The following is a 15,217-nucleotide window of genomic DNA, read 5'->3' on the forward strand; positions in this document are numbered from 1 at the left end:
TGTGTGTGTGTCTTGAAGTGAAAACTAAAAGGAAAGACAAAGATTTATTTCTGGTTATACATTATACAAAGTCATGTAAATATGAAAAGACTGAAATACTAAAATTGCATTTAGTCCCCTGAACTTGTTACTTCAGGTAGCAGTGTACAGTAAAAATGCCAAATTCTGAAAAATATGGCACACGCTTTAGATATGTAAACATTGCCAGTTAACCTTACATATAACCTCTAATAAAGTATATATATTTGAAATCTGTACAACATTTGCAATTTTAATAGAGCTCTGAAGGATAAGTAAACTGATATTTTCTGTGATTTTTAGAGCTGTGAATACCATGGTAACAGCTTAAAAAATTCTCAAAAATTGCAAAATATTATGATATTTGACCCAAAATGGCACAATTCTCTACACAATTTTTTTTCTGAAACCTATTTAAAATTAAATATCTCTATCCCAAAGACAGAATTAATCTTGTTTGGACATATGTTGTAAATTAAGTTTTTCCGCTATCTTACCTTTTCTGTGGGCTTCCATTTTGCGCTGTAGGCGAAACTAAATTTCCTGTGTAAACACACGTTCGGAAGATCCGGATATTTAAAATCCGGAACCAATTTATTGACTTTTGTTTTAATAAATGTGAAGCCTGTATGTACTACTTCATACTGGATATACCAATTATAGTGTACATTTATTTTTTCATTTTTTATACATATCATAATACAGGAGTTATTTGCTTAACAAAAAAATTGCCCATGGCCAGGCTGTCTTACTGTGGTGTGCTACCTTATACATCACTTTTGTTAATTCTAATTTTACTAAAAAACCCATGAATGTCTAGAATATGTTCCGACGAACAAAATGACATATCGGGTTAGTGTGTATCTTTAATAGTCACCGAGTATTGCTGATTTCCCTGAGAGGTGTATTTTGACAACTTTTTCTCCCAATCCAGTAATAAGGGGAGGTAATTTTAAAGATGAAAACTCCCATAATTCTGTATATCTCTTGAATAAAGTTGTGTTTTGAGTTGAATGTGGTACTTTGAGTCTCTGTGCATGTAATCAAGCAAAAAAATACTATACAACTATCAAATTTAGCCTTGTAATATGACGTCATAGTTATCATGACGTCATCAGTAACTATGACGTCATCAGATGGTATCTATGACGTCATAAATACTCAATGGTGTCATAATAAATAACCAAATTCCTTTCCAAACCTCAGCTTAGCAACACATGCAATATTCTAACTGATAAATCATGACATGACATCCAAGATTTCAAAATGTCATGCCTATGACATTACAGTCATCTGTTTCCACCCCGGTAATTCAGATATGTACCAATGATCATATGAAAGTGTCCGCTGATCCCATTTTATGCGGAAAATGCTATTTTTTCTGCTTTACCGAAGGAAGTGACAATAATTGACAATATTGTATCAACCGTACACTCCATCAATTGAAATTACATGCTTACCAATGTATAAATAAATTGAAAATAATGGTTTCACCAAATATTTCAAAAAATAACACTTACTGTAATAGTTTCCATGGATACGGGGTAATAAATCAGGTAAAACAAACCAGAATTCAGTCTATATGGTTTGTTAGATACCCAATAAGTTATTTTGGGTTTGTTATAAAACATAGAATATCTTTTCAATTTACACTGACTCATTAACATTATGCTTAATTAACCCACCCTTAAAAAGGGTAAATATGCGAGTTACCTCCCTTGATTCCTCTAATATGACAAGCCAGATAATAAACAAGTTTTAAATTGTTTTTATGCATTTTTCAGCAATAATGAACTAAAATGAAGCTTAATCAAGCATAATTAAGCACAATTTCCAAAAAATTACATTTTTCAGCCCTTATAAGGTAGCAGTGTACAGTAAAAATGCCAAATTCTGAAAAATATGGCACACGCTTTAGATATGTAAACATTGCCAGTTAACCTTACATATAACCTCTAATAAAGTATATATATTTGAAATCTGTACAACATTTGCAATTTTAATAGAGCTCTGAAGGATAAGTAAACTGATATTTTCTGTGATTTTTAGAGCTGTGAATACCATGGTAACAGCTTAAAAAATTCTCAAAAATTGCAAAATATTATGATATTTGACCCAAAATGGCACAATTCTCTACACAATTTTTTTTCTGAAACCTATTTAAAATTAAATATCTCTATCCCAAAGACAGAATTAATCTTGTTTGGACATATGTTGTAAATTAAGTTTTTCCGCTATCTTACCTTTTCTGTGGGCTTCCATTTTGCGCTGTAGGCGAAACTAAATTTCCTGTGTAAACACACGTTCGGAAGATCCGGATATTTAAAATCCGGAACCAATTTATTGACTTTTGTTTTAATAAATGTGAAGCCTGTATGTACTACTTCATACTGGATATACCAATTATAGTGTACATTTATTTTTTCATTTTTTATACATATCATAATACAGGAGTTATTTGCTTAACAAAAAAATTGCCCATGGCCAGGCTGTCTTACTGTGGTGTGCTACCTCAGATCTAAAAACATTTGAATTTCAAATGTGCATGGTGACCTTGGCCCCCTGAAACACCCAACTCATTCTAAGTATTCTCATACTTGACCAATTTATGAAGTTTGATCCATTTAAAAATGGCATGGATGGCCAAAAAAATAAATAAAAAATCCTAAATAATAAGTGACTTTGCCCTTGGCATTCAGAAACACCAACTTGGTCCCATGGGGATAAGACACCTTTGTTCTCAATTTTGATGTCAAATTATGTTTTCTCAATAAGTTGCCTCTTCACCTTGCAGGGATACTTTTTTCATGTGAGACAGAATTTCAAGGATGCCTTTAGTCCTTATTTGTGCTTATTAGAATCATGGTAGATTTTGAGATTTGTCTGGTGGCTCATCAGGAAAAACTTCAATAATTTAATGGGATTACAGTGGTCAGTTTGATATCATTATTCTGTTATCATTAAATGAAACAACTTTCAGCAATGTATAAAACAATGGTTCCTCTTCTGACATTTTACAATCTGTATAAAAAATAACGACACACTGCTAAATTTGAAGTTAGAATTTCTTTATTCTAATCCTTGGTCTTGCACCAACTCTGGTGAAATGGTTATTTTTTAAAACCAGCTAGATATAACAATAAAATAGCCAATTCTTCAATATTCTTAACAAAAACAAGATGTAGGTACATATTTAGTTACTAAAATTGATTAGCGTTTTAGACCTAATAAGCGCATTGTGCCAGGAAAAAGTTTCCATGGGAAATTGTGAAAGAAGAAATAATTTTTTTCCCCCTTTACATACCAAGGTATATCCATCCTTTGGTTAAAAGACAAATTATATCACAGATCAGTGAGAAGGAACTTTTGATATGTTTCAACACATCCATCCTCTTTTCCTGAAAAAAGATGGGGGTGCATTTATAGGTGTAGGTGCGCTTATTAGGCTGAATACGGTACAAGTCTTCCAACCTATCACTGGAATCTTAAAATAAATATTCAAAATATTTTTTGGTAAATTATGTTCAAAACACTTCAGTACAATTTGCATAGATTAAAAAAAATTTGGTTCATTTACAGTACATATACATTGAAATAATTCTATACAATTCTATACATACGGTACATGTACATTTCTATACATACGGTACATGTACAATGAAATAATTCTATACAATTATATACATACGGTACATGTACAATGAAATAATTCTATACAATTCTATACATACGGTACATGTACAATGAACCAATTCTATACAATTATATACCTAGAGTAATGTATATGTACAATGAAATAATTCTATACAATTCTATACATACAGTACATATACAATGAAATAATTCTTTACAATTCTATACATACAGTACATGTACATTGAAATAGTAACCCCTTTAGCTAAATCAATTTTATAACTTTCATAGATACAACATAAATATCCAGCTAAAACTGTAGAAGACTTAAGGTTTTAAGAGATAATGGTCATCCATCATCAAAATCAGCAATGGAGAAATGGAGAAATGACAATTTCAGATATATATAATCTGTAGAGATACCTACAAGCTTCTTTTAATTTACGGATTGGCATTGCTGTGAGGTCAAAACTGTACATGGTAATGATTCTTAATTTTAAAGAATAAAAAAAGAAAAAAGAAGTTAAAACTTAACAATTGTAAACAGGAAATCACCTGGGAGTCAATTAAAATTCGAAAAGATCTTTTAACCCCCCCCCACGCAAAAAAAATAAAAAAAATGGTGTATAGAATTAATCTAAAATTACTAAACCTAATACAGTTACTAAAGGTGTTCTAGAAAACTGGATAACACCAAAAGTTTTAAACAATAAAGTAAACTATGGTACATAATAACCCTTTGATATCAAAGGTTATTTAAGGATTAACATCAATTATTTTTTCTGTTATACAGTCATAACAGAAAAAACTGGAGTGTACTCTAAATAAACCGCAAAGCGGTTTATGAAAAGAGTACACTCCAGTTTTTTATGTTATGACTGTATAACAGAAAAAATAATTAATGTTAATTCTTATAATTTAATTTCGTCTTATACACACCAAGATATTTCACTTTCTTTGGCGAACTCTTTTCTGTGATAAATTATTACGCAACGTCATCAGCCAATCAAAAATGACGTTACATTTTGCAACGTCAAAAATTTTGTTATGGAGGTATAACAAAATTATTTCAGCCAATGAAAATGCGTGTTTCATACAAAAATAAATTATTCTGTTGTCAACATTTAAGATGTGCATAATTTGCACTGCACTTCAGGACAAATATGCACATCATTGTGTCGACAAATAGATAACTACATTTATCTTGGTTGTAAAACTATTTTCATACATTATCAAATTTAAAGTTGATAGTAATTTGCTTGACCTTCAATGATATAAACTTTAAATTTTGATTTTTATAAAAATTTCAATAATAAGTATAAGTTTCATCTACCAACTTATATACATGTATATAAATTTGTGGTTTAATCTTAATACATGTACAGAAAATACCTAATTTTAGATGATAGGAGATGAATCTAACACATCTTTTATACATTTAAAAATTCAGTATTGGTATTGATAAAGATCTATAGCAAAAACCTTTTACAACTTCTAATATATTTTTACAACATCATCACACACATTTTATAAACATATTTCAGCTTCCTGCTGTCATTTAAGTCTAGAAGATACATATACAATGTATTGGCATAGATTCATTTTGGCACAACACCAAATACACAAATGATGTATGAAATGATCACTTAATCAAAGTTAAGCATTACAAAATGTATTGACAGAAAAACTGAAAATATATAATACATTTATATATACAATTGTATATATATGATTTATATCCCAAATATTTTTAAAGTTTTCATAAGTACAACAAATTGTCTTTTCTTCTAAAGTATTATAAAGATAAATTTTGACAACAATTATAATCACAACAATTACTATAACTTATATATAGCCCCTGTGATGTCAAACAACATTCAAAGGATGATATCAAATGTCCCTGTGATTTGAGTCCTCATTTCAGATGAGGTAACAGTGTCCCTATCATGTCAATTTTCATTCATGGTAAGGTATCACATTGACATTCTTGTCCCAATCTTTATTCCTGACCAGATCTTGTCCCCAGGACATCGTTTCGAATATCACAGAGGATTTGAGCATACTTAAGTTTGATAAGTTCTTGTGATTCTGGATCATCATCATCATCTTTACAATTGAATTGTGACTCTCGTGAAGAAGAATAACTGTTTAATGGTCCTAACACATGAGTACTACTCTCCTTGGACCGACAACTATCAAGGCATTCAACTGGGAAAATATCTCGGGTACCATTTCCACAATGACCAGGAGTCTCTGGACAAGTATTATTACAAACTTGGATCTGCTGTCCACTATCCAAATCCGTGAAACTTCTGGTATCTGTAGCAACTGTGCATCTTGTAGATGTGGATGGAGTACTTGTATAACGCAAGACTGGAGAGTTTTTTGAGGTGGAGAGCTCATTAAAGCCAGAGACATTATACATGTCAGATTGGCTGTCCAGGAAATCATGGACCCGATAGTAAGGATCAGCCTCAATATCTTCAATGGCCCGACTAAGCCAACCCATCTGGCCCTGATCCTGGTCCATATCGGAATGATCACTGCCACTTGTAGACAGAATCCTGGAACTGTTCCTCATCAGCTGACATGGTAGATTCCCTTCATCTGACAGCTGATAACTGTTATCCAAATTACTCTGGATTGGCACCAAAGACAAGTTATTATGAGCGACAGAATTTCCTAATCTGTCTGGCACTAATACTTGTGCTGCGATTTCCTCGCTATATGTATTCGTTTGGTTTGTGTCACAATGTGACATAGTTTTCATCTCTGAATAACCTGCTGATTCACAATCAGGAAGGGAATGAGATCTGCTTTCTGCAGAAAAAGTTTGTGTAGAGCTAGCACTAGCCACTGCTGAATCAGTATAATTGGTGCTGCCACCTGCTGGATCAGTATAATTGGTGCTGCCACCTGCTGGATCAGTGTAACTGGTACTGCAATCTGCTGGATTGTTGTGCATGCATTGGATGCTGCCAGCTTCCTGTCGAGCGACATAATCAGAACCCTGTGTACAAGCAGTGAGAAACTTCATCATGGAGAAATTGGTCACTACAGCATATGGTTCTTCACTTTGTCTCTCTTCGTCGGATGAAGCAGAAACGTTCTGCAAGAGAATTTCCTGCTTTTTGATGACCTCTAACAATTCCGGCTCACGGTAGTAGTAATGTATGACATTTTTATCCGACTCCACAGCCTTGATAAACTGTTTCTCTAGCTCCTCAATAGATATGAGATTTTCTGGAAGTGTCCACATCTTCAGTGATTTGTCCTCTGCCCTACACCATGTGTTTTGTTGTTGAAGGAGCTGTTCACCTAGAAAAATATTGATCGAGGATAAAAACATACCGAAAATAATGTATTGTTCATATCATGATATTTAAATTTCAACATGTGACATTGAAAGTAGATCAAGGTTTGTTCATTTGAACAAACTTTTATCATTCATCCCAGTATGCTTATTGACAAATGTCATGACCCCAAGCCTCTTGGTTATTGAGAAGACATCTTAGTTTTTGAGAAGTTGTTTAAATCAGGTTATCTGCATCCAAATGTGCTACTGGCCCTATAGGATGACCTCAGGCCTCTTGGTTACTGAGAAGTTTTTTTTTTTAATTTTAACAACTTTAATCAATGTGACCTTGAAAGTAGGTCAATGCCATTCATTTGAACAATCTCATGCAGCATTACATCCATGCATGCTACTGACCCAATACCATACACCGGGCCTCTTAGTTATTGAGAATACGTTATTGTATGTAGAAAATGTAATATATTTACTGAGAAATGTGATTAGAATTGCTAGGTCACTCAAGACTTCACCTCAGGTGACCTAGCTAAAAACATTTGGTTTGTTAATGAAAACTGTCTGTTTCACATGGAACTCAATCTAATTTCAAATGATATTAATTTGACCACCTGTCTATAGTGACCACTTTATATACCAGCAGGCACAGACAATACACCATTCCCCCTTTTCTTTAGATCTTGAAAATGACAATGAATAATACTTTAGGTTATGGTAGATAACATGATATAGAAGTGGTACCTTCCTCCTCCCCATTGTCAATGGCGTATAGGGTGCCATGTTTGGTCTGACTGGGCTGGTGAAAATGACTTCCGATCATATTCAAACATCTGTTCTGTATATGACGATTATAGCCATGTATGCTGGTTTGTAGATGACGCTGGAACACCTTGATGGTGACGAAGGATTTTTCACATAACATACAGTGGAACAGTTCACGCAGCTTGGATACCTGAGAAGTCTTCTTAGGCTTTTCACTGTTCTTGTGTTCTTTGATGACATGTTCACTCTTTTCCTTCTGTATTGAAAACATGGGATTTAATAAAGCAGTTGATATAGTTTTATGCAGTGTTTAAATGTAACATAGAAGTGAAAAGCAAGTTAATTATGAAATAAGTTCTTGAAATATTAAATTATGGAATATTAGGTAGTCCTTTGAAATATTTTACCATTAAGTAGACATAGGATATCGATATTACAATTCAAGATCTATGTTAGACTGTAGTGGTCAAATTATGTACCCTTCATTACCCATTGTTACATGTCCAATTCAAACCCTGTCTATTCTGGAAACCAGTATTGTTTTTCTGTTATTTGTGTTTATACATCTATCAAAGACTTATATATTCTGATCCAAAATTTTTTCAAAAGTATTTTAAAATCAATTGTCTGTAGAAGGATAATGGCCATAAACAAACAAACAAAAAGAAAATAGGAAAATTTTCCTTTCTATGCATAGAAATATCTGATAACCCAAAACAGGACACCGGCCTGTATGCTGTATAAACTGGCTATATATTTTGATCAATCCTTATGTCATTTGGTTTAGAAAATTAAGATTGTACAATACACCGGTTGCTACCAGATAGTCTGGATCTATACTATCATCATGGTCAAAATGAACAGAATATAAGCGATCACAATTGACAGGTTAGGAATACACAAGATATCCATGCCATTGTGTGTCATAATGGATAGGTTAAGAAATAGGAGACATTCATACCATTGGGCGGTCATAATTGAAAGGTTATGAACACAAAGACATTAATTAATACCATAGGTGGGTTGTAATAGACAGGTTTGCATGAAATGTACCCACGGTATCAAATTTAATACCTTTTTGTCGTGATAACAGATACTCTTTACTGAAGAATTATCAAAATCTTACCTTTGTGCTAAAGAATAAGCAGCAACGAATGCATTTGAATTGGTGCTCCTTCTCATGCACCTTCAAGGTAGAAAATGCAAAGGTTTCCTTGCAGAAACGACAATCAACTGGTCTGTTGGACATGAGTTCTGCTCCTTGACTTGGGTTGGTGATAATACGAAATTTAGCATAGTCATCAAGAATTCTTCTCTTATTCTTAGCAGCTATATTGTGAATCTGCTTTGTAAAATTGTTGGATTGGGAATTTGAAATTTTACCCAAAGCTTTTTTCCCCCCTTTTGAATTGTTCTTTTTCTTTAGATCAGTGTCATTGTCATTTTTTAATGTATATTTCTTTTTACTAGATGTATCCTTTCCATCATAATTCTGCTTCAAATGACATTTTTCCAGTGAATTGGCAGAAGAATGTTCTTTAGACAGGCTTCCATCATCCGTTTTCTCTTTTGAGTTCTTTTTCCCATGGGATTTCTTTTTCTTACTTTTTGGTCTTGTAGGATCACCACCAGGCTCTCGCTTACCAACAATGTTCTTGTTTTTGGATTTCTTTTTCACACTTTGGTTGGTATCTACTTCTGCAACAGCTAATGAATTCTCCTTCACATCAAAGCCAGGTAAATCTGATTTTTCCATCCTTTCTATTTTTCTTTTCTTTGATTTGCCTTTAGATAATAAAGTAATTTCCCTTTTCTCATTGTTGTTTTTCTTTGGCTTTTCTGGCAATGGAGAATGGGCTGATTCTAACTCTGTGGTGATGGCAGATTCATGCTCCTCCACACTTTCTGCATTCTTTCCCCCAAAATGTCCAGACACATTATTGGCTTCAGTGCCCATTAAAGTTGCTTTCTTTGGTACTGAACGAAGATTTTTAAGTGGACGGCCTTTCTTTTTCTTTGCAGGACCTTGGGAAAAAGATACACTTTTCTCAAAAGATTTCTTTGACTTCCTTTTGTTTCTTTTTATGTTGTGAACATTATAACTTCTTACTTCACATGTAGTTAAGACAGGTGTTTCTTCATGATCACCTGTGTTTGATACCTTTGAACTTTCCAGATTTTCTGTCCAAGTTATCATATCTCCACTGGTCAAAGATTGGCCCTCCATGATGGTATCCTCCCGAGTAATGCAAACAGTGCAGTTCTGGGTCACTGGACCTCTGTTTCTCGCTGGAGTTACCAGGTCTGTGGTCCTATCAGATATGGAGTCACCCATATTACCCTTGGTTGGTAGGTTACTGTTTTCTTCAAGAGTCACCGAGTACATAGGTATATCAGTACTGTTATTATCACAGTTGTCCAAGGTGTCAGTGTCGTCAGAAAGATCAGTGTTCACACCAATATCACTACTGGTTAATTGTGTCTCCTGGGATCTTAGTCTGGTTCTCTTTTGAGTTGATCTAGGAACAAGATTACTTGTCAATCTTTTTAACATACTCCTAGTGCATGGAAGGGTTGACTTTAACAGGCGATCATCATCAATTCCAATATCATGGTCCTCCTTATGTGAACAATTTTCATTAGTCTTTTTTTGATATCTTGCTTCAATTTCTAAATTGGTGGATGGATTTTCACCTTCTACAACAACATCATCTTGATACACCCTATTCCAACTAGAATCATTGTAAGTACTATCAAATGTTCTGTTACCAACCTCTACATCACTCTTTGTTTTCTGTTTTTTCCGCTTGTTTACAGGTGTTTGAATGGCTTCAGATACATCCCCACATTCACTTAAGTAATTCTCTAGCTTTTTTGGAACCCCTCTTTTCCTCTGTGATCTTCGACTAAATGCATTGAAGTCCTCCCCTAAAAAATCAGCTGATTCCTTAAGAAGTTGTTTCTCTTGGTTTGATGTAAGCTTTTCTTGGCGAATTTCGCTGCAAGACTTTGAATCCTGCCAAAGGGAAGGTAGCTCTTTCTTCTCCAAGGTTTGTGTCCGACAACCCGCCTTACCTGTCGAAGAATTATCTTTGCTACATAGTGTTGGCAGGTTCACTGTCACCTGATAATTTGTACTGTTATAAGAAATTGGATCCGAGATTGAACTTTCATGATCCTGTGTACTTTCAACAGATGCAAAAGTCATGGTTTCAGAGGAACATTTCATCTTCTGAATTGCGCAAGAAATGTTCCGGGATAACCTTTCAACATTTTTACCAACTTTATCCTTAGATGTTTTGTTGAGATTTTGGGAAAGAACAGTAGCAATCCTAGTAAGTGGGTTACCTTGATGAACTCCTATGAATGCATCACTGGTATCACTAAAAGATGAAGCCTCATTACAGGGTAAATGGTCTGGTGTAGCAGCCTGTACAGGACTGGACGCCTTGTTACTAAGGGAAACCACTGTAGCCTCTTTGCCCTCAGGTGATTCGGTAGCTTTTGAAATTGTTACATTTTCTGCCGTGTCCTTTTCAATTATTGCGTTTTTATCTGTACCAGTCTGTACAAGATTGAACTTCTCATTACCAACAGAAACCAATGTTGATTCGACAGCCTTTGAAATTGTCTCATCTTCTGCTCTTGAAGAATTCTCAGAATCCTTTTACAACCCTTGTGTTTTTTTCTGTATCAGAATTTGCCAGTTCATTTTCAGTATTTGTGGAATTCTCTTTGATTTCAGGTCCTTCGCAACACTGGTCTTTAATTCTGGACGCAGGAAGGTCTACACCCAACATTTCCATATTTTGATAATAGTCATCAAGATCTCCACTGGTCATCTCCCTTAGAATAGCTTCACAGCTCACTAAATGTTCTTCCTTTTCCCCCGATTCCACAACTCCAATACCACTTGAACCTCTTACTGTTGAGTCTGTGCTGCATACACCACTTCTGTTTTTATCCCAGGACTGTTGAAGACGTGGATCATCCATCTGTAACGGTTTTGCATCATCTGGCACCAATTTGCTGATTGGTTCCTGTTGGATAGGTATCAACTTCCAATCCATCAATGTCAATGTTTTATCTAAATGAAGGTTAAATTTATCCTGGCCCATCTTTGCCATGCGTCTGCCGAGTGATCCTTCCTGGCAGGTAGTATCTGACTCAGTGTCACTGTCGTTACACTGGAAACATCCCAAAGGAAGGGCAATTGGATGGTACTCTGCATTGTCAACACCTAAATCACTGGATCCAACACTTTCAATCTCATCTACCTTTGTACAGGGAAACAAATTGAATTCAGCATTGACATTGGTGAATCCAGAAGTGGCAATTGAGTGTTGTGCAGCTCCAGAACTTGAATTATCAGTCAGAAATTGTGGACAAGTTGGGAAAATTGAATTTCTCTTCAGATTTGGAACTTCTAATTCTTCCTTTTTGTTGGCCGATTTTTCCAAATTGTTTTCATCACTCTGGGAAGATGGTACTTTTGTCTGCTGAACTGGTGATCTCACTGAACTGGCACTGCTTCCTCTGTTTCTAATACTGCTGAACTCACCAGTGCTAAATGTCTGTGAATTTTGCAAATCTGAGAAGGTTAGAGAACTGCAGGGTGCAATTTTTGTAAGATCTATTACATCTTGTCCTGCTCCTTTTAGTTGATCTACACAGTCTACATAACCCAATTGACTGTTCTCTACAACTGTGCTTTGAAAAGATCTAGATCTACCATCCAGAGGCTTAAAGGGACTTTGTAACAATGCATACTGGTTGCGACTTGGCATCCTTTTTCTTCCAGGAGAAATCTGAGTTTCAGCACTATGGAAATTTTTAGTATTAGTACTTCTCCATGCACTTGGGTGATTACAAATGGAAGATTTGAATCCTAGACTTGGTGATATGATACTGGTGTTCTGGTATATAATTGTCTGACAGGCTAGTGTATTAACTCCACCAAAGGCTGTCTGTTGGTACCGGAAGTTGGAACCACATGGAATATTTGTGGAACCACATGGAATGCTTGTGGAACCCCATGGAATGCTTGTGGAACCCATACTATTCACATCCACTGGTGGACTCTGGATGGGGATTTGCTGAAAGGTTTGAACATTATGAAGGCCACACAAAACATGAGGTGGGGGAGGAGGAGATGACATCGGTTGCGGAGTTTTAGTCTTTGTTGCATATGAAGACACAGATGTTTTGTCGCATTTGTCGAATTGTAGGGTTGAATTTAGCAAAGGGGTGCTATTCTTCATGAGTGGTGGAATGAAGACAGTTGCCATGTTTTCACACTGAGGAGGTATTGATCGGTTTGAGACTTTCAGGGACTTCTCATATTTGACTGACAGCAGAGAGGAGATGGGAGGCAATGGAAGCTTGTCATTCCCAACTGGATCCACACCCTGTACATCCTCCATCCTACAATTACACATGATATAGAATACTGAGTGCTAACAAACCTCTAAACTGTGTAATCTACTGACTGCTAAAGCACTCAGTTTTTCAAGGACTTCTATAAGCATTCAATTAAACAATGTGAAATATTGTGACAATTAAGGTACATGTACAGGGCTTTTTCTGAAGACTTTTGGGGGCCGTTGATGGGCCCCATTCCCAATTAAAATTATTTCATATTTGAGCCAAATTCCTTAAATTTGCAGTTTACTGCTGAAAAAAACGACTTTCCCAATTCACTCCCCAAAATGAGACATAAGGCCCCGTCCCAAACCAGTAACAAAAAGCCCTAGCTGAATTAACAAGACCCCAGAGGGGTTTTGGTGCCCACCATTTTAAGATGTTTATTGGTTCTATGCAAGTCAGAACATTTAAGAAAAAAACTACTTTTTTCCTTTTTTCTTCTCAATCTCAATCTGTTTTAGTATGATGACCATTTTGTTGTCCCAGATCATTTAAATTCGATGGGCACAACTCATTGCTTGTCAGGTGGTGGTGGGCCGATCATTGATTATAATCGAAAGTTAATTGATTTGAACCACTTCTAGCGACATCGATCTGAAAATCCAACAAGAGGCCCACGGGCCTTAAAGGTCATCTTCCCTAAAAACCCTTGTACTATTGTAGTATACATACTCAGTAGCAAGTATGGTGGCACTGTTTGCCATGGCAGCCATCTTGGATTTCGTACTGAGCCAAAAAATAACACTTTGTCAGGACCATCTCAGGATAATTTCAGGCAAGTATCAGCTCAATACGCCAGTGGAACTTGAGAAGTTTGAAATAGATGATGTTCAGGAAAATGCTGATAGTGCAATCATGTTACAAAATGGCCACCATGGCTGCCATGTCAAAGGTTTTACGAAGCTGAAAAATAACAACACTTTGTTAGCTCCCCTCCCTTAACATCCTCACCAATTTCCAGCTCAATGGCACCAGTGGAACTGGAGAAGAAGTTTAAATAATATTTTTCAAGATGGCGGTCATCTTGGATTTCAGATTGACCCAAAAAATAACAACACTTGGTCAGGGCCATCTCAGGATCTTTCCAGGTAAGTTAGCGCTGAATCTCACTGGTGGAACTTGAGAAGACGTTTGAAATAGGTGTTGTTCAGGAAAAGCATCATTGCGCAATCATGTTACAAAATGGCTGCCATGTCAAAGTTTTCACGAGGCCAAAAAATAACAACACTTTGTTGACTCTCCTTCCTTAACATCCTCACTAATTTCCAGTTCAATGGCACCTGTGGAACTGAAGGTTAAAATATGTTTTTCAAGATGGCTGCCATGGCGGCCATCTTGGATTTCGGGGCAACCCAAAAAATAATAACACTTGGTCAGGACAATCTCAGGATCGTTCCAGTCAAGTTTCAGCTAAATCCCACCAGTGGAACTTGAGAAGAAGTTTGAAATGTGAAAAGTTTACGCACGGCGCACGACCACGGACGAAGCAGGATGACTATAGGTCATCCTGACCCTTCGGATCAGATGACCTAAAAATGGATTAGTGAATTTTCCATAGTGGGTTCCCGTTTTTCGAAATTAATCCCCAATGTTGTTCTATTCATTAGTCAACGGGGTCCAGCTTGTTTGGCTGCTTGCAGACGTAGCACTAAAGAGTCCGAATGACCCATATGTGATATACAAGATGACCTTTCAAACTAGGAACTAGGAATTCGGCGGTCATCGGGTGTGGTGTTTATGTATGAAAACTTATGCGAATAAAAATATCAGGAGTAGATGAATGTTGGCACAACACTCGGTTGAACTATAGATAATTCACAGGGTATTTCAAATTTACATAGATACATGATACGTGTCAATAAAGTGAAGTTATTATGTAGTTGTGATCTCCACAGTCAAATATCAATCAAACACAGACTTGTATTATCTGATTCCATGATCAAAGCAATAATCTGTCTGGTTAATATTTTGTCATCTTTGGTATATCTACCTCAAATAAAAACAGCAGACTTAAGTTTTGATAAGTTGTTTTGCTCCTGAAATTAACAAACAATAAAATAGTGCTGTTTA

General features: G+C 35.6%; 1 protein-coding gene across 1 annotated transcript; it reads right to left on the reverse strand.

Moving 5' to 3' along the window:
• Positions 1–5,387: 5,387 nt before the first annotated feature.
• On the reverse strand, positions 5,388–10,949 carry LOC117338638. The gene is made up of 3 exons (XM_033899995.1): positions 8,850–10,949; positions 7,703–7,979; positions 5,388–6,969 (listed from the first exon to the last, which is right to left on the reverse strand). The coding sequence occupies exons 1-3, from the start codon at positions 10,929–10,931 to the stop codon at positions 5,651–5,653; spliced, it is 3,678 nt and encodes a 1,225-aa protein (XP_033755886.1). The 5' UTR covers positions 10,932–10,949; the 3' UTR covers positions 5,388–5,650.
• Positions 10,950–15,217: the final 4,268 nt, after the last annotated feature.

The sequence above is a fragment of the Pecten maximus genome, chromosome 11 (genome assembly GCF_902652985.1).
Source record: "Pecten maximus chromosome 11, xPecMax1.1, whole genome shotgun sequence".
NCBI lineage: Eukaryota > Metazoa > Mollusca > Bivalvia > Pectinida > Pectinidae > Pecten > Pecten maximus.

What these genes read in the sequence shown, in the direction of transcription:
- LOC117338638 (XM_033899995.1), bottom strand. Translation starts at nt 10,931, where the DNA reads ATGACTTTTGCATCTGTTGAAAGTACACAGGATCATGAAAGTTCAATC. An exon ending in GCTTATTCTTTAGCACAAAG is followed by an intron (nt 7,980 to 8,849) that starts GTAAGATTTTGA and finishes TTTTCAATACAG; the next exon opens with AAGGAAAAGAGTGAACATGT. An exon ending in TGACAATGGGGAGGAGGAAG is followed by an intron (nt 6,970 to 7,702) that starts GTACCACTTCTA and finishes ATATTTTTCTAG; the next exon opens with GTGAACAGCTCCTTCAACAA.